At 38.1% G+C, this 22,512-nt stretch overlaps 7 protein-coding genes and 1 long non-coding RNA gene across 10 annotated transcripts; 5 read left to right on the top strand and 3 right to left on the bottom strand.

Moving 5' to 3' along the window:
- Positions 1-51: 51 nt before the first annotated feature.
- On the top strand, positions 52-1,175 carry LOC6498145. Its single transcript, XM_001962137.4, has 4 exons — positions 52-313; positions 378-622; positions 676-849; positions 917-1,175. The coding sequence occupies exons 1-4, from the start codon at positions 110-112 to the stop codon at positions 1,125-1,127; spliced, it is 834 nt and encodes a 277-aa protein (XP_001962173.1). The 5' UTR covers positions 52-109; the 3' UTR covers positions 1,128-1,175.
- A 17-nt stretch (positions 1,176-1,192) lies between these two features.
- On the bottom strand, positions 1,193-2,326 carry LOC123257310. The gene is made up of 2 exons (XR_006507351.1): positions 2,198-2,326; positions 1,193-2,054 (listed from the first exon to the last, which is right to left on the bottom strand). It is a non-coding gene; the product is annotated as an uncharacterized LOC123257310 (long non-coding RNA).
- A 70-nt stretch (positions 2,327-2,396) lies between these two features.
- Positions 2,397-5,249, top strand: LOC6498146 (serine protease inhibitor 28Dc). Its single transcript, XM_001962138.4, has 2 exons — positions 2,397-3,388; positions 4,229-5,249. The coding sequence occupies exons 1-2, from the start codon at positions 2,553-2,555 to the stop codon at positions 5,157-5,159; spliced, it is 1,767 nt and encodes a 588-aa protein (XP_001962174.2). The 5' UTR covers positions 2,397-2,552; the 3' UTR covers positions 5,160-5,249.
- A 238-nt stretch (positions 5,250-5,487) lies between these two features.
- On the top strand, positions 5,488-9,867 carry LOC6498147 (WW domain-containing oxidoreductase). Its single transcript, XM_001962139.4, has 6 exons — positions 5,488-5,690; positions 5,749-6,258; positions 6,332-6,511; positions 9,121-9,250; positions 9,316-9,444; positions 9,502-9,867. Exons 1-6 carry the CDS (start codon positions 5,599-5,601, stop codon positions 9,676-9,678), a joined length of 1,218 nt encoding a protein of 405 aa, XP_001962175.1. The 5' UTR covers positions 5,488-5,598; the 3' UTR covers positions 9,679-9,867.
- LOC6497393 (succinate dehydrogenase assembly factor 4, mitochondrial) lies at positions 9,795-10,968 on the bottom strand. The gene is made up of 3 exons (XM_001962140.4): positions 10,832-10,968; positions 10,343-10,758; positions 9,795-10,261 (listed from the first exon to the last, which is right to left on the bottom strand). Exons 2-3 carry the CDS (start codon positions 10,395-10,397, stop codon positions 9,960-9,962), a joined length of 357 nt encoding a protein of 118 aa, XP_001962176.1. The 5' UTR covers positions 10,398-10,758; positions 10,832-10,968; the 3' UTR covers positions 9,795-9,959.
- Positions 10,954-12,080, top strand: LOC6498148. The gene is made up of 3 exons (XM_001962141.4): positions 10,954-11,694; positions 11,747-11,854; positions 11,912-12,080. Exons 1-3 carry the CDS (start codon positions 10,954-10,956, stop codon positions 12,026-12,028), a joined length of 966 nt encoding a protein of 321 aa, XP_001962177.1. The 3' UTR covers positions 12,029-12,080.
- A 261-nt stretch (positions 12,081-12,341) lies between these two features.
- LOC6502456 lies at positions 12,342-13,796 on the top strand. Of its 2 annotated transcripts, none has more exons than XM_014906767.3 (5): positions 12,342-12,492; positions 12,554-12,610; positions 12,667-12,738; positions 12,797-12,862; positions 12,926-13,796. In XM_014906767.3, exons 1-5 carry the CDS (start codon positions 12,440-12,442, stop codon positions 13,521-13,523), a joined length of 846 nt encoding a protein of 281 aa, XP_014762253.1. In that variant the 5' UTR covers positions 12,342-12,439; the 3' UTR covers positions 13,524-13,796. The 2 variants fall into 2 exon arrangements, with proteins under 2 accessions (XP_014762253.1, XP_014762252.1); XM_014906766.3 differs by having other exon boundaries at positions 12,343-12,492; positions 12,661-12,738.
- On the bottom strand, positions 13,755-14,681 carry LOC6497392. 2 transcript variants are annotated; one of them, XM_001962143.4, is made up of 3 exons: positions 14,527-14,681; positions 14,350-14,474; positions 13,755-14,298 (listed from the first exon to the last, which is right to left on the bottom strand). In XM_001962143.4, the coding sequence occupies exons 1-3, from the start codon at positions 14,573-14,575 to the stop codon at positions 13,795-13,797; spliced, it is 678 nt and encodes a 225-aa protein (XP_001962179.2). In that variant the 5' UTR covers positions 14,576-14,681; the 3' UTR covers positions 13,755-13,794. The 2 variants fall into 2 exon arrangements, with proteins under 2 accessions (XP_001962179.2, XP_032307336.1); XM_032451445.2 differs by having other exon boundaries at positions 14,350-14,487; positions 14,527-14,649.
- Positions 14,682-22,512: the final 7,831 nt, after the last annotated feature.

Raw genomic sequence — 22,512 nt, 5'->3', positions numbered from 1 at the left:
CTTTGTAAATTTTCTCTTAAATCTATAACAAAGAAAAGCATTTCTCTTTACTTCTATATAGTTTTCAAGATCAGTCTTCAATTGGCATTTGCAAAGGAAGGTAGTCGTTATGTCGGAAGAGGATTCATTAATTGAGATTCCCCGCAGTGAATGGACAAAGCTAAGGGCTCTATATGCCCACAAGGATACCGATCCTCAGGGTTATCCTTGCATCAATAATTTCATCAGTTGGGTGGAACAAGAACCCAGTATTCAAGCAAAAATCTTATCTCTAAATGGCAACTGGCAACAAGACGGAACTTTTTTATTAACTGTAAGTGTAGTCGCATTATTATCAGAGTCAGCATGAATTTTAATAAATAGTTTGCACAATTTAGTTGGATGTGGATGTTGGTATCAAGCATCTGTATTTCAATACACTCTCTGATAATTTGGACCGTGTGACGAGAGCTATTGGATGCTTAAAAAACATAGAAAAAGAGTATTTATTCTTTGGATTTTGTTCTCGTCTAAGACCAGTAGTCGAAGCGATTTCTAAAAAATATTACATCAATGAGCTACATATTGTGGATACTGTTTGGTATCAAGTCAGTAAAGATGTGATAGATACATTCAAAATTGAGTAAGTTCTTAGATACTTTTTTTTAAACTATTTTATAATGAATTTCTTTTTAGAGCCCCCACTGGCATTACTCTATCAAACCTGAAAGTAGAAGATGCTGAAACTATCAATGAAATTTGGCCTCATCGTACCGATAAATCGGTAAACTTTGTGCGAAGTCTCATAAAGTATAATGTTAATGTTGGAGCCTACGATGAAAATGGAAAATTGGTTGCCTGGTGTTTGAGGTGGGTTTTTGGAATCAAATTATTTTCCTTGAGAATTAATTTATTTGTATTTGGTATTACGTTTCAGATTACCCATTGGCTCCTTGGGTTTACTGCAAGTTCTTGATACCCACAAACGCCTGGGTCTGGGTAGTTTAATGGTACGATCCATGGCCATCAAAATTTCCGCCTTGGGGGATCAAGTTCTGGCTCCAGTGGTTACTAAAAACATTGCCTCCCGGAGTATGTTTGAAAAGCTCGGATTCCGGTCCATTGATACCATCTATTGGGCTGATTAAGAATGCTATTAAAATTTATAATAAATAAAATGAATCAGCAAACATTTATTTATTTGAATTACTAGTATTATTCAGTTTTTTTTTAATTTTAAAATTTAATTAATAACAGTCACGTTTAGTTTTTATATATTAACTTGGAGCAACGCGAGTAATAATCGCTTTTTGTTTAAAAGTTGTCACAGCCTTATTATTTCCGGTTAAGATGTTTTCTCATGCTCCCACTTAAAAATATAAATTTATACAAAAATTTAACAACCTGCAAAGGGCCTTTGTATCACAATTTCCCAAACACATTGGGTTGCAAGTCAAGTATTAAGGGATTTTAATTAAAATCATTGCGTGATAATTTTTATTCATTTTGTTAATTTTGGGCTAATGTGATCTTAATAATTAAATATTTAACTATAACAAAATTGTATTATTCAGTTTTTATTTTATTTTTCAATTTAATTATTCCCCTTTCTTTCGAATTTTAAAATTATAGTCACGTTTAGTTTTTATTTATTAACTTTGCTCAACGCGTGGTATAATCGCTCTTTGTTTAAAAGTTGTCACAGCCTTATTATTTCCGGTTAAGATGTTTTCTCATGCACCCAGTTAAAAATATTATAAAATTTATTCAAAAATTTAACAACCTGCAAAGGGCCTTTGTATTCCAATTTCCCAAACAAATTGGGATGCAAGTCAGGATTCCGTTGAAGTCGTTACTGATGTTTGAAATGACTTAATTTGAGTCATATAAAGTCATTAGCATTTCTTAAAGTTCTTGAGTAAAAATTCTATGAGTCCCATGGGTTATACCCTGTGTTATCACAGTACAAAAGTGCCAACAAGCTCAGACTTTCCAATGACAAAGCGATAGAATACGCATCTAACATAAATTATAAAATAGAGCTTATAAATATTTCAAATAGGTTCTCGCTGGGTCTGGAAAGATACAATTGAGAGACTTAAAAAAAGTGAGAAAAAAGCTCAAGCATTAACGTCACAAGTCGAGTGAAATCGGAGAGAAACCTGAATGGGATTCCATAATGTGGTTTTAAAGAAAAATCAATACAAAAAGTACCTACCAATCAATAATAACAAGTGCAGAATATTATTGTAAACAAACTCGGGGCATTACCGATGACTCGATTTCAATGAGTTCTCCGGGATCAGCTGAGTACCAGTGGTAATTCGAAGCAAAAATGCTCCACCATGAAGGAGATTTTAGCTTACGATAACGAGTTTGCGATTCCAGTTTTAAAAAGATGAGCACTGAGCGGCATCAGCTCAGTCTGGCTTTAACAATCCAAACAGCCACATCGCGTTCCGTTCATAAAACAAAAAAAAATATACAAAAAAATAGAAAAAATAATCTATATATAGAATAAATATATTATAGTGCTGTGTGTGTAAAAGATTAAGAATTGAAATATTTGTAAAATGTGGCGCTTAGTTTTGGCATCAATGATAATAAGTGCGGTTTGTTGTGAGACGGAGCTTTGGCGAACAGATATAAGGACGCCCGAAACTATGGCCTATGTAGATCGAATTGGTCAAGAATGGAAAGAGCAACAGCAACAATATCAGTTAAAGCTACAAGAAAGACAGCAGCAACAACAGATAATACAGCAACAGATACTACAGGAACAGCAACTGCAACAGCAACAGCAACAGCAACAGCAACAGCAGCAACAAAATAAATTTTGTAAGGACCCACCAAGTGTACCATTACCAACACTGCCTCCCCTTTCCTCTCCCGGCCTTGTCGGTGGCCTTGGAAATAGAGTCGACCCAGTAGGAGCCCATATCGTCCCTCCTACTACTATAATAAATCCATTTCCGGAATCAAATTACGGATATGGCCAGACACGTGTGGATTTAGTCACCTCGGATGCAATAGCCAACAGTGTCCTGCACTTTGCCAATGAATTGGGAAAAAACTTGGGCCACAAGAAAACGGAGATCTTCTCACCACTGAGCATTGTCAATTCCCTGGCACTTTTATATTTGGGCGCCAAGGGCGCTAGTCGCGAGCAATTGTCGTATGTTTTTGAGAAAGCGGATCCCATTAAGTTTCACGAGCAGTTTGGATTAATGCTGAAGGATCTGCAGCAACCGACGAGGGAGCTGGTGTCCCAGGGACGACCACTGGTGAACTGGAGGGCTGTCAATGGAATGCGATCGAATCGCCGGGCCCAGAGGCCAGGAGCCCATGAGGTGCACCTCGCCAATGGAATATTCGCCCAGTCCGGCTATTCGCTCAACCCTGACTACAGGTGAGTGCCGCTGTGGATAATTGAACGCAAACTGGATCCGAAGCGAGATCAGGTTGGGATGGGCGCTGGGAAAAGCCAGACGATAATAGGTTGCCTTGAGGTTCTACACAGTGAAAAAACTAGAATCATTTTTTAATCCAGGGAACTACGGTTTTAAATTGTGGTTTAACGGTTTAGTTAATGAACTATTATTATTTCAAAAGATATATTATATCTATTATATATCCAGTAGTTTAGTAATATTATTATTATACAAAATCGCAGTGCACAGTGAATTCTTGAACAAAGTTTCCATTTAAATACCTCAAAGTTACAATGTTTACGAGTTAATAAGGAAATAAATGCTAATCATATATTCATACAATTTTTGTTGTTTGAGAATTTCCCCATGTGAAAGCTATTGTGAGAAATATTTCCCATTTTAATTTAAACTATTTTTGCGGTTAATTTTATTAAAAAGAGTTAGTGCGACCGGAACTGAAAATGATTTTACGATAAGAAAGTGTTTTTTTAATTATATAGTAATGAGGCATAAAGGTGATGAATCAAAGTTATATAATGTTAAGTAAACTGGTTTTTAAAAAGGGGTAAAGTTTTTGTCTTTTAGATCAGAAAAGTAACATTTTTACGAAAGGGTTATAATTATACTATGGACATGCCTTTAATAATATTTCTAAATAAATATTTTAAGCATGACTCGTCTCTACCCACCCATAGAAATCAATTGTTCCCAACGATCTTGATCCACTTTGCATACCCGAGGATATTTGCATATTAATATTAAATATGTAACACTTTGTTTACTTGATTACTTATTTGTTCTATTTTTCGCAATTTCAGGCAAGCAGCTGCTGAAGTATATGGAGCGGAAATACAGACCCAGAACTTTGAAAGTAGTCCCGCCGAATCCCGGTACAACATTAACAGATGGGTGGCGAAACACACCAATAACCACATTGAGGATATTATTTCGAGCCAAATCCCCCAGAGCACCAAGATGATCCTGGCCAATGCCTTGTACTTTAAGGCATTTTGGGAAACGGACTTCATTGAAACCGCCACCAGGTTGGATAACTTTTATCCGAACGGCGAGGGCACCCACCCGGTGGTGAGGGTTAAGATGATGGCAACTGGAGGCAACTTCCCCTATCACGAGGATCATCAGTTGGGCTGCAAGATCATCGGACTGCCATACAGAGGCAACCTGAGCACCATGTACATTATCCAGCCACTGCAATCCTCCCAGCAGGAACTGATGGCCCTGCAAGGGAAGTTGAATTCGGAAGTAATCGAAGATCTCATTGGCAAAATGTACAGACGATCGGCTCTGGTGGCATTCCCAAAACTACATCTTACGGAGTCTATGAATATGAAAAGCATTCTCCAAAATATGGGCCTAGGTGCCATTTTCAGTGCCGTTCAAAATGATCTCTCCCTGATTGCCACACGAGAGCCTGCGGCGACAAATTATGGTGGCGGCAATAGCCTTCAGAATCTGGAGGCACAGCGTAACGCTCCCGGAGTAGGAGGACGCTCTGATCTGTTTGTGGACGATATTGTCCACAAAGTGGATTTCACGGTCAACGAACAGGGTACAGAGGCGGCGGCGGCCACGGTCACGTACCTAAAGAAATCCGGCCCGGATGTTCTTTTCCGGGGCGATACGCCATTCATGGTCATTGTGCGCCACGATCCCACCAAGCTGGTGCTTTTCTACGGGCTCATCAACCAGCCACCCGCTGATCTTGGTTATTCGAAAACTAGAACCTAAGTTCGTTGACTTTTATTTAGGAACCTATGATATCATTTAAAATGATGCTAAACAATAAATTAAATATTATATTATTTTTAGACCATAAAAGCTTACTTTACTTGCTATATTGGGGAGTATCTTATTTACTTTTAAATTCTAAAGAAATTATGTAAAAAATCATTTTAAATTGGGTTTGGAATTAGGATAAAACTCATTTTTCAAAATCGATTTGAATTTAAAAGTTTTCTCTGTTAACTTTTTGGCACTTAACAGTATATGTTAAGTTAACAGCTGTTAACAAGTCCATCCCTACCTCAAATACAACTCTGGCCGGCGATAACAAAATAGCAAAGACATGCACCCAAACAGCTGATTTTAGTGTATATTTTTATTTACTCGTTTTTAAAGAGTTTATCTTAGTTAAACCTTAAAGAAAAATACATTCCGGTACCTAAAAATGATAGCTTTACCAGATTCAGATAGCGAGGATGAGCTGCCACCCGGCTGGGAAGAGCGCGCCACCGATGACGGTACCGTTTGCTATGTCAAGTAAGCAAAGTAGACACTCCCATGCAAATCTTAATTTAAACCTTAATTTTGTCTTTAGCCAGCAAAGTAAGACTTCCCAATGGACACACCCACGTACAGGGCGCTCAAAAAGGATCACTGGCGAACTTCCTATTGGATGGGAAAAGTATTACGACGAGCAGAGTCGCCGATTTATGTTCCTCAATAAGGAAACGCAGCAAAGAACCAATGTAGATCCCCGACTAGCGTTCGCTGTGGAAGAACCGACACAGGATGTGACCCGAGTAAGGCAAAGGTTCGACTCCTGCTCCACGGCTCTCCAAGTTCTTCACGGAAAGGATTTGCACGGCCGCATTGCCCTCATAACCGGTGCTAATTGTGGGATTGGCTTCGAAACGGCTCGTTCGCTGGCCCAACATGGCTGCGAGATAATCTTTGCCTGCCGGAACAAGGTCTCGGCAGAGGCAGCCATCGAAAGGATTGCCCAGGAGCGACCAGCAGCCCGTTCGCGATGTCGTTTTGTGGCTTTGGACTTGAGTTCCTTGCTCTCAGTGAAGAAGTTTGTTACGGAGATCAAAGAAAGTGTGAGGTGTGTACTCGAATCGAAGCTTATTTTTTAGCCTAATTAATATTTATTTTAAAAACATGTTTCTCTCTACCAGTCACATTGATTACCTAATTCTTAATGCGGGCGTTTTTGCCTTGCCGTATACAAAAACAGAAGATGGTCTGGAAACCACATTCCAGGTCTCCCACCTGTCGCATTTCTACCTGACATTGCAATTGGAGACATTATTTGATTACAAAACACGGATTGTGGTGCTGTCATCCGAGTCACATAGGTAAGTTGGAATTTGAGTACTTAATCACGTAAATAGAACAGGAGTATAATAACAAACTGGTCTTATAACAAACAAGATGTTTCTTTATCAAATAGTAGGAACAAAAATAAAAATAATTACAATTTATTTTCGTTAGAAATTGTGGTTTTTTGGTATTTTAAATTATTTTAACTTAAGGATGTTGAAAATAAATTTTATGAAATATATTCAATAATATTTATATTCATGTGTTCCATTTTTTATGTCCTGCAGTGTAAAGCTTGTTTTGAAGTTTACATTTTTTTTATATTTTTCCGGTAAGCGCTACTCTGTGCTATAAAGAGATTTAAATTCATTAAATTCTACATTAAATCACTTAATTCTAGTATTCAACTATCAATAATACATGGTTCTTATCATATTTTTATTACAAACTGTAACCTTTATACTAATAATGAAAATATGGGTCACATCTTGATTAAAATAATTTGTTTCCTGAATAAATTTACAAAAAAATGATTAAAAAATATAAATTACAGGATAAAGTCTAGTCGATATCTATAGTTTCAGCTATGTGTCTAGCATTCCAAATTGTCGTCTTTTATTTTGGCGAGTTGATTGCACTTTTATGCCTCCACATTTTGGACTTTGGACCGACCGGTTTCTTTTCGCACTTTGGGGCCAGGCCAAACTATTCATAGAGCAGGCCAGAAATAAATATGTATTACTTGCTCAGTTATGTCGGCTAGTGTAGTGTTTTTTCAAATTGTTTTTTTTTGTTTTTCCCCCCAAGTCTCGTGTTTTATTTACAATCGAGATTTTGTTTGTTATAATTTCAAGGTGAAACGCAATTGAACCCAGCTTGGGGAAATATGGTTTCTTATTCCCAGACCCAACTCTTTTGTAAATGAAGAAATCACAATAATAATATAATGTTGATTCTGAAACAGCTGTGATTGTATTATCAGAAGCTCAAAGCCCCCACTTCCAAGCCACCCTCGACTCGCCTTGAACGCTAGTACATAAAAATTATATGATCTCCCTCACGTGCTGGCATGTTAACACAGTGGTATTGGGTTATTTTTAGGTGGAAATTAAAATAATGATTTAAATAAGGGTTTATCATATTTTAAATAGTTTATTTTAATTAAAGAAAAACTATTATTCAAATTATCCAAATTATTCCAAATATTCCCTTCTTAATTTTAAAACTAAATAACTATTTTAATTTATTTTAAAATCTTTCGATCCACTGTGCGTGATGTCACTAATAAATCATCAGCGAACGAATCGCGTGAAGCGGAGGAAGAAACATAAACCAAAAATTGAAGTTGAGTATCTTTGTATCTGTATCTGGTGCTCCACTACTGCGTTCGTTGCTTTTCTCACGTACAACATTTTTGGCTTCACCGAGAGGCAGTTTTGTGCTGGATATCTGGCGAACGTGCAACATAAAGTCTCGTGCGCCACAGCGGTGTACTCGCAGATAGTCATGTATGCCACCAATTGCTTTCCAGATATGACTAATACCACCAAGTTGCTAATGGGGTCAAAGTAGAGTAATCGGAACCGGGTGCTAACTGATAATACAAATCATTAAATAGCTCTACTTTGTATATTGAAAATATTTAAATCATTTAACAAGATGTTGCATATTTTCTAATTACTATTTTTAAAATTTGACATAAATTTGAGAACATGTCCAAGATGTCCATGAATTTTTCTAAAAAAAAACACACTCTAGATAATCAAAAATACTATGAATTATAGGAACTTTTTACCAAGGATTTATTTAAAATATTTTAATATATATTCTTTAGGTTTAAGGTAGAATTATTTGTTGGTTAGTGAACTTTATAAAATCACTTTAAAAGGACAAATAATAAACACGCAATTGATGGCTGATTTGTGCAATTTAAATTCTCTTAGCACCCCGCCAAAGAAATTTTATAATTTATTCAAATACTAACCAGATAAACAATATATGGTATACTGGTCCAGGTAGCACCTACCACAACAAGTTCTACATATCTATCATGGAAAGCGGCGATAGCCTGCCCACTGCCAGTCTTATAAATAAATTGGAATTTGCATACATTTTGCGACGTTATTTTTACATCGCCCCCAAGCCGAGCCAGCCCCAGCCCCAGACCCAGCTCCAGACCCAGCTCGAGCATCGTCGGGTGTCTGAATAATATGAAAACAAATCCAAAGTCCAAAATGTGCGCAGTAGTTTATGTTCCCTGAGGAGTATGCGACATGGGCATCCACTACACGTGACCAGAACATAGGACTTTCCCACTTTTATTACTAGAATGGATAGAATTTATTAAAAGTTCATTGATCATTTCCTAGTGTCCTTGCTTATATCGGGGCTTTGTTTTGCCAGCCACTTGTTGGCGCCTTTGTTGGGTGTAGGGTCTACTCGGGTCTTTGTCAGCGTCCCATCCAGTTCCTCTGCCTGCATCTCATTAATGAAAAGCCACCAACAATGGCAATCAAGACTCGTTTTGCGATTGTGTTGGCCGGCGGGGCAAAGTCCAATGGGTTCAGCTGGATGTGGAGTGAAACAAACAATCCGGTGCAAGAGAATGTGTGGCAAACTAAATACTCCTCTATCCTCTCCCCAGATTCGCCAATCTTCCTGTGGAGAATCTTGCAGTGCATCATCTGTCCCCGCCGCCGGAGAAATTCTGGAGCATGATGGCCTACAACAATGCCAAATTGTGCAATGTCTTGTTTGCCCAAGAATTAGCTCAGGTGAGTCATCAGGCTTAATTATCACCAAATTGGGTTAATTAAATTCTTTTTTCTCCGACTTCCAGCGCTGGAAACAACGAGGCATCTCTGTGTTCAGCGTGCATCCTGGCAATATGGTTTCCACTGATCTCTCCCGCAATTATTGGTTCTACAGGCTACTTTTCGCCATAGTTCGACCCTTTACCAAGTCTTTGGTAAGTCTTCCTCGCCTGAACTTTCCCCAATTACTAATGGATGTCCTCCCCGTTTAGCAACAAGCGGCCGCCACTAGCATTTACTGCGCCACTGCCAATGAACTGACGGGCTTGTCTGGACTGTACTTTAATAATTGCTTTTTCTGTGAACCCAGCAAGTTGTCCAAGAGCGCCTCATTGCAGCGACAGCTCTGGGACGTCAGTGAGAACCTTTTAAAAGAGTTGGTTCAATAAGAACTGTCTATTTTGTTGTTTATATTTTATATTCCATGTATTTCAACAATAAATTATCTGAAAACTAACAAAGAAGATAGATCCCTTTCCAAGTTATGAAGTTCAAAACTCTGTTGTTAAGTTTTCAAAAATATTTTTTTGTATTTTTTATATTTTACACTAAACATTAAACATTATTACTCGAGTATACATGTGCTTCTTTTTGTTTTTTCTTTTTAGTCTTAGTGGGTAGCATTTAAATAACAGCCTATTGTCTAAATAAGGAACTTGTTGGGAAGGGACTAGAAATCCGAGACACGACCTTTGCGCTCCCAGTCACCGTATCGCGTTGGCTCCGGACCAGATGGTCCTCCAATCTCGCCGGTATAGGGATTCGTTTGGTTCGGCCAGGGCTTGAGGGGCTCCTTCTCCTGGAAGGGATGCCTCGAGAATTCGTCCAGCTTGCCCAACGGCGTCTTGGCGCGCAGCTTCTTTTGGAAGGCCATGAGTTTCTCGGAGCGGGTCTTCGGCTCCTTGATCTCCACAACCATGTCGTTGCCACCAGTTGATGCCTTCCAGGAGGCACTGGTCGACAGGTAGCTCACTAATAATAAAATAGATAATAAAAAAATAGATAATTATAATTAATAACACTTCACAATGGTCACTGGGTAGTCGCACACACCTTGTTTTCCCACCTGGGGGAACATTTTAGCGGATTGTCTGGCCATGGATTGCATTTTGTTTTTGTTTTCTAAGTCTTTCGGTTATGCAAGATGCCGGCAAATCTTAAGGGTCCAAACTTTATTGTTTATTTACTTTGAGGTTTCACAGGTGTCTCTTCTTTGAGTTCTTTTCTCTGGCTTGGGTTGCCCACGTCTGAGTTGCATCAATAGCCAGAGTTTTGTTTTTATAGCCCCGGAGAAGCAGTTGGGTGGTTGGGTAAACAGATGTCTCTTTTTCAAATCCAGTGTTGAGCACCGTCGTAACGGTATTTCCCTTGAGCTATCTATTATCTGGCCACATTTCATAAGTGGCGCCAAGTTTGAATAAAAGAGGTGCCGTGCTGCCGGACCACTCAAAATGAATAACGGGATGGCGCTTTTAAAAGTTTTGTAAAAATACAGATTGTTAGTTAAAAAGTTTAAGAAATATTAAATATTGAAACACATACCCAGAGTTTTCGGTGGAATTGATGTATATCCGTGCTTTTTGAGTCACTCCAAATGAAATTCGAGTTCAGATCTATCACATTGTCAACCCAATTCATTGTCCTAGGCCCACGAGGATGACCAAATGCGCCAACCCTTCCGACGAGCATCCCTCTACGTCACCCTGCTGCTGATAACCGAGGCTGTGATCGGATTCCTGTTCCTGGTGATTAGCGCCTACTACCACGTCCTGCTTACCAGCTACCTGGATGAGATTGAGACCAGACTCGTCTTAGGCTACGTGTTCGGTTTGTACATGTACGGTGCCCAGCTTGTGGTGACCTTTCTGGTTAGCATCTCCATGTGGCGGCGACTATGGAGGAGGCGATGTACGCCAAACGTCCACCTGATCCTAGCCGTGTGGCTCTTCTACTCCTGCGTTATCATAGCCTCCGGATTCGGTTGTGTTTGGAACCTGTACCGAGGAGTCGACGTACTGGAGAGTGCAGCCGAAACATCTTTAATCCGAGGTATCGACTTGTACTACTCGTTTCCGGAGTGGAAACTGCTCTGGGACGGTTTGCAGTGGCACAAGGAGTGCTGTGGTGTTCATGACTACAAGGACTGGATGAATGCAGATTGGATGCCCCGTCAGGAGGATAACTGTTCGTTGACAATCCTTGCTCCATATGCCTGTTGCAAACGATCCTGCGAGAGCTGCTACACTAACTATTCACCTGGAGGAGGGATTTCCGAAGGCAGGCCAATCCCTGCCCTCACAGTGGACTCGATTAACACGAATGGGTGTCTGCCGGTATTTAACGGAGCTGTTACGAATTTTGTCTATATTCTTCTAGCTCTGTGGGCTTTATCCTTGAAGTTTCTAGTAAGTAAAAGAGGATAATATAAGACGGTTTATTAATAAACATAATTTTCAGATAATGCTTTGCTGCATCAGCAAGTATATTCTTAATCGGCAGAACCAAGGTGATGGGTGCGACAATGTTGGACTTTCAGATGATGATGGACATCCGCTGGTCGTAGTGGTTGGGTTTAAATTAAACTTGATTTTAAAGTTTTGTTAATTCTTACTGGTGTTTCAGAAATATCCATGTAATGTGCGCTGTGTTACTATTGGCGAGGACGATCTGGGATCAGATATCGCTCCCAATTATTGCAATTGCAATGAGGTGGATGAAGATCACTGCGAAGAATACTAAGCTATTAATTGTTTGATTTCAATTTATATATTTTATATTAATTTTAACATTTAATTGATTAAATTTATTTGGCTATGAAGCTTCAAGCTTGGGGAAAATATAATATATGGTGACACTTATGAGTATGAGCTTTATTTTGGACGTTTTTAAACACTGTTTTCGAAAGCATGGGCGTCGTGGAACGTTTTTAAAGATTTTATACCAATAACCGTTTTTAAATATGAATTCTTTCATTAATAAATTATATTATTATATTATTACGTTTCTAAGGTTTGATTTTTACGAATTTATATTCCACATTCAGGTTTTTCCCTTCCCATAGAACTCAGCGTACCCCTTTGCAATATATTTCAGTGCTAACACACCTATTTTTTTAAAAATTCGGTTCCTGTTTCGACTTTTTCTAGTCACATGCTGTCAATTAGGGAATATATAAATAAAATTAAGAAATTTTTTGCTGAAATGTAATTAAAAATGAAGTTTTAAGTGTGTAGTGCCTAATAATTGAGATCTCTTGAATTGCAGGCCCTTCCCATCAATTGTTCCACACATTGTTGGCGATGATGATTCCGAGACGACCGAGTAAGTTTCCTCAAGACTTTTGCAAATAAAAGAATTTAACTAAATTTCAGGACTAGTGGAAATCCGAGTTCAAAATCTCCCAAGTCACCAAGCTCTTCGGTGTCGTCTTATGAGGAAACTGAGGATGAGTAAGATGAATAATTCTATAGGTGTCTGATTATAAAATTTCTTGTTCTTGTTCTCCAGGGAGGATATGGACAGTTTGGATGAAGCTGACTGGTCAATGAATGTCAGCCACATAGCACGGACACCGTAAATGAATCACATTTTCCTATTGAGTATGATATCCTGTAACATATTGTATCATTTTTACAGCGAACGCCAACCGAGTCCTATTTGTGGAGATAGTATGGAAGATTGCAGCACAATTTCTTCTGTTAAGGAAGAGGATCCTCCCGAAGTCCCCGCAATAGGCCTTAATGAGCCTGGTCCTAGAACTGAGGTTCTAATAAACCCTAATGAAAGCCCTCAAAACATACCAACTGAAAGTCAGGCTGAATTACAATTCTCTGCCAGCAGCTCTCCACAATCGGTCCTTCCACCTAAACTTCGCTTTTTAAGGAAGATGAACGAGTCGCAGCCCTATCCAACTGTGGCCAATCCACTACGCAATTGTGCCTCCCACGCGGATTATTCTTTCCCGGAAACCATTGGCGGACGGGTGGCTAGGCGGGGACGACGCAGCATTTGTCAAGCCATTAGCATTCGGCCAACCGAAGAGGATTCGTCTGTGGCTGTGGCTAAACCACTTGATGTCACTGCTTATTTCCACCAGGTATCGGCGGAGCTAGTCCAGAATCGGGTCAGTCTAGTACATTTCTTGGCTTTGCAAGAGCGACTCGATCGTTTAATGGCCCAGACTTTGGTTGATTCAAAGATGTTGCGCAAACAGCGACCTCCACGTTCTGTTTAGGAGCCGTTGAGTTATCAAGCTTAAGCTTTCTGTGTTATTTAGCTTCAAAATAACTTTTGGGAAAAGCTAAAGCGCTTATTATTCACAACAAAAGTCTTTTTTAAGGAAACTTAAGAAATTCCTACATATTTATTAAGATTATTCTTATTTTTTCAAAAAATTTGTAGATCTTTATTTATATTGTATAGATCTTATATGCTTTTTGTTTATTCGAAACTTTTCTGACTAAAATCGAAAGATTTTTTCCAAATCAATATAATAAAGATCATTCTTAGTTTCCTTGTTCGAGGCTAGAGGAGAAATCTGAAACAGCAGCACTACTGGTGCTGATTAAATGGCGGCTGGGCATTTCGCCGATGGATATCTCGGGGCTGCCTTCCGAACTGAGGCTGGAGAGTGAAATCTCCTGGCTACTGACACCCGAATCGACCACCGATATGGGTGTGGCATCTGGATTATATTCGGGAGGTGCCTCCGGTTGATCGCCACCATCGCGAATGACGATCCTGGCGCGTTTGCCTCCCAAAACATTGCTTGGGCTGATGGCAACAGGAACTCGCTTGGGCAAAGAACGTCGTTGGGATGTGGGGCTCCAGTCGAGTGGATGGTGCACCAATGCCCGGACCGTCATGTGAATGGGTAGAGTTGGAGGACTATCGCAGTCGCGATCATGACTCGGTTCAGGATTTACAATCACGTTATCTTGGTTTGGCACAATCATCGTGGAATTTAGAATGTGAGCGGGATGTAGGTACATGAATTCCAGTTCGCTTTCCTGGAAAATATTGGGGATTAAGTTAAAATATAAATGTTTATTTTAACGTACCAGAATAGCCCTTTCCAAATCCGGATCCACAGAAGGTGGTTGGGGGCAGGTGGTGGACATTTGCATAGCATCGGCCAAGTTCCGCATCTCCTCCATGTCCATCCCCTCCTCATAGACGCCAGCGCCTTCAATGATTCGCTTTTGAAATTTGGAAAATATTCAACACATTTCTATTACCTTTCAGAATGTCAACTAATTTATTAAATTTCTGACTGCGTAATTCCATGATGCTTTTTCTTAATCTCTATAGTTCTAACCTCACTGATTAACGAAATTGGTGGGAAAACAATGTAACAAGATGAAACAAGATGTAACAGAAAACAAAACAAAAACAAAAATTTATCGAAGCTTTCTTCTCTTTTTTAGAGATGGTACTAGATATGACAATTAAGACTTTGTAAGTTTTTGAAATCTATAAACTAAAGAAAATATTTTAGTACTTGGTCTCAAATCATACTTGTATCTAATTGCTTAAAAATGTTTAATGAGATTATTTTATCTCACGATTTACGAAAGAATTGGTGGCTGTATAAACTATGAAATATACAAAAAACGACGACGAAAGAATGCGTGTACTCGGTTTTATGTTATTATTCGTTATATTTCTCGTATTTAAACTTAAGCCTAGCTTATCTTTTGCGGCGAAGTGGGGCGAATTCGCTCAAGAGCGAATCTGAGCTTTTCTGACTCCCGCTCCGCCCTAATTTAACTTATACTAGACTTTAACGATAACAACTCTAATATTATTCAACTAAATCCCAATTTCTATATACTTATCTATATGATAATAATTTATTATAATAGTTTTATTGTAGGGGGAAATGTGATTATGTAGGGTTTTATAGAATATACATATGGTTATTTGTATTATTCACTTTATTATTCTTTTATTTTATAGTTTTAAAAAACAAAAATATTTCTTATTACACATATTTTCTAGTTATGCAAAGCTAATCAAACTCAACGCCCCAAAAGCGGAAATAGAAGCCGGCAAGGAAACAAAATTTGCAACAATGAGCAACACACCCAAGCATATTTATTTTGGCACAAGAACATGGCGGCCAAGAGGGAAATCGCACACAAGCATAAATATAAGCATATGCAATGCACCCACACATGCATTCATTTCATTTTTATTTAGCACTCACTGTTAGTTATGTCTGCTTGCGGTTTCCATCTTATTTATGTTATTTATGTTTATTTGCATATATTTTATTTTATTTTATTTGGCACGGAAACTGAGGAGAGGAAGTGTAACTAAAACACGCTCATTTATCTCAGCGCACACCACGCGAATTTGTGGTGAAGCTATAGCATACATCTAAGCGCCTGGGGCGGATATGCATTTGCATGTGTATCTGCAACTGTATCCTCATCTGACCTCTCATCTGACCCCTGAATTCTGCATCTGTATGTGGAGTTGCTAAATTAGTCGACAAATAGTGCTAATAGCCAGAATGTGAAAAAGTTCACTTTTGTAGCTTAAGCTGAACTCTGCAAAAACAAATAAATAAACAGAATGCAGAAAATTTGCAAAATGTATATATGCATTTGCATTCTATGAGCATTTAAGCTTGTTTACGGTAATGTACCTGCGGTTCATAAGCAGCTTACCGCTGGCCTGGCTATTTCAAGCAAATTCCAAGCACACCAAAAGGGAAAATCAATTAAAAGGGTTAATAAAATGGTGGTCAGGACGTGTATGTGCTTAAATATAATGTTAAATGTCTCTAAGTATGGGATTAGAGTGTAAATACAATTTTCATATTCGAATTCTGTTAGTTTACCTAAATACATTTGAAATTTGTTAACAAAAGTAAATAAGGAAATGTTTTTATACAATTTTCGGTAGTAGGAGTATTTGGTTCTACAAGTAAGAATAAAATTTAAGCAAGCAAAAATTTTCCAGCACCAGCTGTGCAGCATAAACATGAAAAATAACGTATCGAAAAAAAAAAATTTCTAAACATTTTGTTGCCAATTGTAAAGAAATTCCGGTCCCACACATCCCATATACCACCCAGGGATAGCTGGGTGTCCCTTAGTCATGTTTGATTTGCAATTTTGCACAATCAAACTCTTTTGCAAGGCTCGCAGAGGCAGGAACTCGAAATGGAAATGTATCTAGAAGCTGCAGATTGTAGTGCAACAGAGGCAGGCAACAGGCCAACCGAGTCTCTGCAAATCCCAAAAATTGCCAATAAATTTACGCTATTGACTATGTCTGGCAACAAATTTGTTGCTTGCATATTTTATTTGTGCAGCGTATGCTGCAAAAATGCAAATGCAAATACCAAAAACTCAGTTTCTCGGCATGCTACCATAGATATATAGAAAACTGTTCAAATTGTGACAATTATTGGATTTAAATTAAAGAAAAAAATCAAAAAGCTTTATATTTCACTCTTATATGGTCTTGCCAGAGTTACCATTTATTGTTCTTCTTGGCGGTGAACCAACAACGAGTTTTAACGTTTTTATGGATATATTATAGATTTTTGCTGATTATAAATATTTAAGAATGGCTCTACAAAGCTTATATTTTTTACAAGTTTGTATTTCTAAGATTTAAATTAAAGGCGAGCATTCAAATACTAAAGCATAAAATTAATGTTGCGTAAGGAATTTCCGAATCATTGATTAGGCAGCTTGGCGGCCCGGGAATGGCGTATGACCGGAAATGGGTCTACAGTGCGTATGAGTGCTACGCGAATATTTTAGCAACAGTCACGCAGCCCTTTTAACGGTATGTTGCCAAGGTATGTGTGGGTGCAGTCGTGTGTTATTTGGTGTAAATTATATGGCCAAAAGATGCAAAATTAGCCAAATAATGGCTGCCTAATGTTCCGGAAATCTGGCGAACAAAAGTTAATGGCAAAAAGCCTTTACAACCACCAACATGAAAATGAAAACATAAAATTGGGGCTCCACTAAAAGCCAATCGAGAGCGGCACATATTTGCTAATCAAATAAGTGTTAGCTGCCTCACTGACTGCCAAGGGTTAAGGCCAAAGGCGAAAACTGCAGTACATATTTAACGGGCAGTTTAATATTTCTCCCTGGCTTAATATATTTCTTTTATGTTTTTATTTTCCCTGTCAAACTTGTTCAGCCAGCGGTAATTGAACGGACTTTAAATGCCAGCCAAAAAATGTGCAAAATGCGGCTAACACAAACGGCTTACTGTTTTTTCATTTTTTATTTTTATTTTTTACCAAAAAGCTGAGGTTAAGGTGGGGCATTGGGGTTAGTATTGGATGCAGTTGCGACTGCTTGGCGACTTTTATGCAAAAGGAGCACAGCCCGCCAACGCGACGACATCGAAACTTTTTCTGCCTTTTTTTTTTGGTAGCTCTTGTATTATTCGTATTGGCCAGCACAATATTTTGGTTATGTTACGCCAAAAATATAAAACTTTGGTGTGGCTATAAGAGTTAGAAAGTACCCAAACTCGAAGATAAAAAATAATGTATTTTGTGGTATGAAATTAACCATTTTTAAAAGATTTTAAGGCAACTGAGTTGTCTTAATTAAATTTGTTTATTAAAAAGTTACTTAACCATGCATGTTATTCGGTTTTTGAGGATACATGCAGGGTATTTAAACTGAAGAAGTCATGCAGAAAACTGCCCCACACAAAGTCAAATTTGCAGAGGGTGCAAAATGGGGAAAAAACGAGCTGCATGGTAGCGAAAAAGCCAAAACTGACTTCAAGTGGCATTTTGACATTTTGTTGAATTTCAACTCTTGCCTCTCGTTTGAGGTGAAAGGACAGGGGTCAGTGGGTGAGCTGTGGTTTAGACTCGGCGGCCAGTGGGTTTCCCAAAAAAAAAGTGAAAGGAATGGGTACTCGCAGGTGGTTCGCCATGCAAACGAAATGCAGAGAAACGCATTTTTATTTTTCGTTTATTTTTTTTTTTTGGTAAATTAGAAAAACAATTGCCAGCGTTGCGGACAGCAAAAGCTACAACTTTGCTCCACGGGTTGACCACATAAAAAGTTTTGCAAAGCGTTTACTTTTTATACGTTGTATTTCAACTTCGTGGAGCTGGTGTTAAAAGTTGCCACTTTTCAACTCAAGCTTTTTGCAAATAAATTGTTTTTTAAACTAGCCAACACTGAATTCAATTTTTCATTTATTTTTAAACATGTTTTGTATTTGAAAAGAAAGTCCACTTTACATTTCAAATAATCTTAAATTTTTTATTCTTTTTGGGAATATGTAAACTAAAATTTTTTATTTCAAAACTACATTTATTTATCCTTAAATGAAGTGCAGATATTTGTATTCCTTTTCACAATATTTCACTTTATTGCATTTGCATAAGCTTGCACAATGACAACGTCTTGTATCCTTGAGTTATCAACCATGAAGTGTGCTCCTGCGTCCTGTATCTGTCGTTCTTTTTATATCCATTTTCAGGGCATGTGTTTTGCATTTTTTGTGGTTTTTTTCCCTTTTATGCATTTTGAGAGTTTGCACACATTAACACTTTATTGTTGCTCTTGTTGCACATGCACATCGAAAACTTAACGAAGCAAAATATTTTTTTGCTTGTTGCATTTCCATTTTTTTGTTAGCTTTTTATGCAATTTTTTGTTTTGTTTAATTCTTGTCTACGAAGGTTTGCTTTTTTTCGGGCATTGCATATGTAATTGTGAATTTTGTTTGTTTGTTCGACGGGGACGGGCAAAACACAAGCAACAAAGGCAACACTTGTTTAGCAGCTAATATTTGTATGCTAAAGGGAAAAAGGAGGCGGTGTAAGGGTGGTTGTGGCCACAGAATTGTTATCTAAGCTTTGAATATGAGTCTGGTCTGCAAATGCAACAATACATTTTAAAAAATTATTCAAGAAGAGAGAGGTCAAATATTTAAAAAGAGTTTTAATAAAAAAGTAATACAAAATATTTAAGAAATATTTTCAAAAAATGTTTTGTAAAGATTTCTTTCTATCTTTTATCCTTGATAAACCGTCATCAATTTTAAATCAAATCAATCTAAAAAATTTTAAAAATTGTATTAATATTATAATCCTAAATATTTTACTATTTTTTCTAGTGGAAATTTGTTGCAAGCCAAACAACGTCAACAACATCGACATTGACAACTTTGTTGTCTTGCTGTTTGCATGTAATTTCTTTCTGCTGTTGCCGCTTGTTTGGTTTGTGGTTGTTCCTTGGTTGCGTATGTCCTTCGTCTACCATCCTACGTCCTTTGTTCCTCTTTCCTTTTTCCTATTTCTTAGTATCACCGCCAAGAAGCCGTCTGGCTTTAACGTGCATGGCACTTTTGTGTCCCAGCCTTGGTGCACTTTGATTGCTCCACGGCAGCAGGTTTCCGTTTCTAAGGGAAAAGTGTCAAACGCAACTACTAGCTCTTTCCAAAAAAAAAAAAACCAAAGTCAAAAGAACGAACAACACAGGTGGTAAAGAACCATGTATCCGGAAGTTGGCTTATCAGGTGGATAGCTTGTGGTAGAAACTCTCTTCCGGTTATACTACTTTTTGGATTTTAAAGTTTTAAATATGAATATGACTATAAACTATAATTATATTTATGGCACTTTCATTGATGCATTTTTGATTTAAATAGGAATTTGCCGAAAGGCATTACAGGTGCGGAATATCCGTCGCTGACCCGTATAGCGGAATAATCATAATCAATTATAAATATGCATAAATATTGAATGGCGTTTGCTTTTCAACACAATGCATTTCCATATTTTTAGCCACACAAATGGAATGCTTTTATCACTGATTTTGTGTATATAGTAGTTATTTTTGGGTTTTGGGTCGATGACCTCAGCAAATAAAATATGCCCAAATCACCCCAGGGGTATCAATAAACTTGATTAATTTGCAGCAACTGTTGAAAGGAAAGAACATTTTAAAGGGAATATCTCATAGAATTCTACTTTCACCAGACCGCTGGATGAATTTAAGGGTGCAATTAGTTGACCCTAAAACGTTTACACTATAAAATACACGTTTTTTTTTGGTTGGGATAATATAAATTTTTTTAGTGCTACTCCAGCAAGGTGTAAAATGTGTTCAGGCAGCGGGCGGTCCTTGTTGTCGTTGTCCTTGTCATCCTCATTCGCCATTCGCAGGCGACAGTTGCCGGCGTTTGCTTAATGTCTTCTTTATTATACGGAATTTATCACCGAAACTGAAATTGGCCCCGACTCTTGGCTCCCTTGGCTCCTAGTTCCTGCCAGTCCTACCTCCTGGCTCCTCCTCCTGGCTGTGTGTCATGGCTTAAACCAAAGCTGCTATAGAATCTCAAGCGAAAGGAGTCGAAAAGTGGGCATTGGCTTTAATATTGGTTGTGGGGTATATTGTATTATTTGGAAATAATGTCAAAGAACTCTTTAAAGGTTTAAAAATATATAATAATGGTTAAATAGTATATATTCTTTCCTAAATATTTTATAGCTTAATCTCTAAATAATTCTTACTTTTGTGGTATTATAAATTTTGTTCCTTTGAATATTATAGTCTTAAAATATTTCCCATTAAAAATACTGACAGTACCAGGTATCTCATAGTCCCAAAAATCCTTAACTAAAACATATTTATTTTTTTATCTCATGTTTTTGATGCTGCTGCTGCAGTCATGGTGCTACATAAAGTAACTAACACATGCCCACAGACACAGCGTGCTAAAAACACGGCATATATCCTTTATGGCGACACACACCCATGCATGTGACACATACAGGCTTGCATTTTTACTCCCACAAGATTAGCAGCAGTTCGCACACACATACTGGCGGAAAAAAAATTAATGTGTGGGTTTTGTGCTAATGAACGGCCCATGTTTTACGCCACTGTGTGTGTGTCTGTGTTTGTGCGTTGGCGCTGTTTTTGAATTATAGCATAATTTTTAGCATGAAAGTGGTTGGCGCTTTTTTTTCTATACGCTTGGCTTGTAAATTGTTCAAGAAAATTTATATCACATATATTTGGCCAGCGTTTAGAGGAAGAAGTGTAGGAAAAGAAAAATGCAAATGCAATGTGCAGACATATCCTTTTTCATTTTCAATGTTGCTCTTTTGAGGGATTAGAACATTTGAGCTTAATACAATGTATGCCATTTTTCCTTAAAGTCTCCTATTTAAAAAGAAAAAAACAATTTTTAAAAAAGGTAAGTTCAAAATCGCTTTGGTTGGTTAAGAGAAAAGTCAGCAAATGTTTAAGCCACAAAGCAGAAACCGCGCATGTTTAACTTTCGAAAGGAGAAAAGGACATTCGGAGGATGTCCCAATTGCATTCGTCATTTGTTGTCGACATTTTTGGAAAGAGAAGGACGAAGGAAAGGAACTTCATCAGGTATATGACAAGTAACTACATTAACTATGAATTATGATATTTGAAATAAAGATATGATGTGAAAAAGTGACATGAATATTTTAGATAAATGTATAAGGTAAAAAATTGATTTTTATCCACAAAGAAAGTGTATATTATTTTCGACTCTTGTGAAATGAATTTCTTTTCTTGGCCCACTTCACCTGTCACTCACTTGACGATTCGCGACTTTTGAACGCATGTTGCCGTGTTTTTTCGAGCGTTTTTTTCTCGCCCGGTCCTTTGGCCAAATTGAATTTGCATGGCTGGCCGGCTAAGACCCAAAGAGCCAGAACTGCGGCCGGAAGAAGACGACGACGATGGCGAGTTGGTAGCGACAATTGTCGCTTATTGGCCGAAATGGCATTGCATTTTCCGTGTGTTTTTCTCCCGTTAACGTAATGAAAATGCATGGCACTTGTTTGGGGAGTCGGAAAAGGTCTCCTTGGCCATCTGGTCCATTTTTCGGTTAACTGCAGCTGCTTGGCTGGCCATGGCTTGAATGCATTTGCTGCAATTATTTTCGCATTTTTAAGCAATTAAGTGGCCCGACCCTTGGTCACCTTGGCCACAGGTGTGTTCGCTGCATTCAACCATTTTCAACCGGAGATAAGCCAATGGAACAGGTCAAAAGGATGGAAAAGTGAACACCAGCAGAGAGTTGGCCAAAGCAGCTGCCAGTGGCGTTGTTAACCTCTTGTCCTTCGCAACCTAAGTGCAAATAAATTGAGGCTGTTCCGGTTACTTGCTCTTTCTATCTCGTTCTTTCGATTAGCTCTCCCACTGGCAAATGACATGCAACAAAAGCTA

The sequence above is a fragment of the Drosophila ananassae genome, chromosome 3R (genome assembly GCF_017639315.1).
Source record: "Drosophila ananassae strain 14024-0371.13 chromosome 3R, ASM1763931v2, whole genome shotgun sequence".
NCBI classification, from domain to species: domain Eukaryota; kingdom Metazoa; phylum Arthropoda; class Insecta; order Diptera; family Drosophilidae; genus Drosophila; species Drosophila ananassae.
This window is presented reverse-complemented; position numbering and strand designations above follow the sequence as displayed.

Excerpts from the sequence above, each read along its gene's own strand:
- LOC6498145 (XM_001962137.4), top strand. The coding sequence starts at position 110 with ATGTCGGAAGAGGATTCATTAATTGAGATTCCCCGCAGTGAATGGACA. Across the intron at positions 314-377 it reads ACGGAACTTTTTTATTAACT|TTGGATGTGGATGTTGGTAT; the intron begins GTAAGTGTAGTC and ends TGCACAATTTAG. Across the intron at positions 850-916 it reads TTGGTTGCCTGGTGTTTGAG|ATTACCCATTGGCTCCTTGG; the intron begins GTGGGTTTTTGG and ends ATTACGTTTCAG.
- LOC6502456 (XM_014906766.3), top strand. The coding sequence starts at position 12,440 with ATGCTGTCAATTAGGGAATATATAAATAAAATTAAGAAATTTTTTGCT. Across the intron at positions 12,739-12,796 it reads TATGAGGAAACTGAGGATGA|GGAGGATATGGACAGTTTGG; the intron begins GTAAGATGAATA and ends CTTGTTCTCCAG. Across the intron at positions 12,863-12,925 it reads AGCCACATAGCACGGACACC|CGAACGCCAACCGAGTCCTA; the intron begins GTAAATGAATCA and ends TCATTTTTACAG.
- LOC6498148 (XM_001962141.4), top strand. The coding sequence starts at position 10,954 with ATGCGCCAACCCTTCCGACGAGCATCCCTCTACGTCACCCTGCTGCTG. Across the intron at positions 11,695-11,746 it reads CTTTATCCTTGAAGTTTCTA|ATAATGCTTTGCTGCATCAG; the intron begins GTAAGTAAAAGA and ends CATAATTTTCAG. Across the intron at positions 11,855-11,911 it reads GACATCCGCTGGTCGTAGTG|AAATATCCATGTAATGTGCG; the intron begins GTTGGGTTTAAA and ends CTGGTGTTTCAG.
- LOC6498147 (XM_001962139.4), top strand. The coding sequence starts at position 5,599 with ATGATAGCTTTACCAGATTCAGATAGCGAGGATGAGCTGCCACCCGGC. Across the intron at positions 6,259-6,331 it reads GAGATCAAAGAAAGTGTGAG|TCACATTGATTACCTAATTC; the intron begins GTGTGTACTCGA and ends TCTCTCTACCAG. Across the intron at positions 6,512-9,120 it reads CTGTCATCCGAGTCACATAG|ATTCGCCAATCTTCCTGTGG; the intron begins GTAAGTTGGAAT and ends TCCTCTCCCCAG.
- LOC6497392 (XM_001962143.4), bottom strand. The coding sequence starts at position 14,575 with ATGGAATTACGCAGTCAGAAATTTAATAAATTAGTTGACATTCTGAAA. Across the intron at positions 14,475-14,526 it reads ATTAGTTGACATTCTGAAAG|GCGCTGGCGTCTATGAGGAG; the intron begins GTAATAGAAATG and ends GAATCATTGAAG. Across the intron at positions 14,299-14,349 it reads ATTTGGAAAGGGCTATTCTG|GAAAGCGAACTGGAATTCAT; the intron begins GTACGTTAAAAT and ends AATATTTTCCAG.
- LOC6498146 (XM_001962138.4), top strand. The coding sequence starts at position 2,553 with ATGTGGCGCTTAGTTTTGGCATCAATGATAATAAGTGCGGTTTGTTGT. Across the intron at positions 3,389-4,228 it reads TCGCTCAACCCTGACTACAG|GCAAGCAGCTGCTGAAGTAT; the intron begins GTGAGTGCCGCT and ends TCGCAATTTCAG.
- LOC6497393 (XM_001962140.4), bottom strand. The coding sequence starts at position 10,397 with ATGCAATCCATGGCCAGACAATCCGCTAAAATGTTCCCCCAGGTGGGA. Across the intron at positions 10,262-10,342 it reads CCCCCAGGTGGGAAAACAAG|TGAGCTACCTGTCGACCAGT; the intron begins GTGTGTGCGACT and ends TTTTATTATTAG.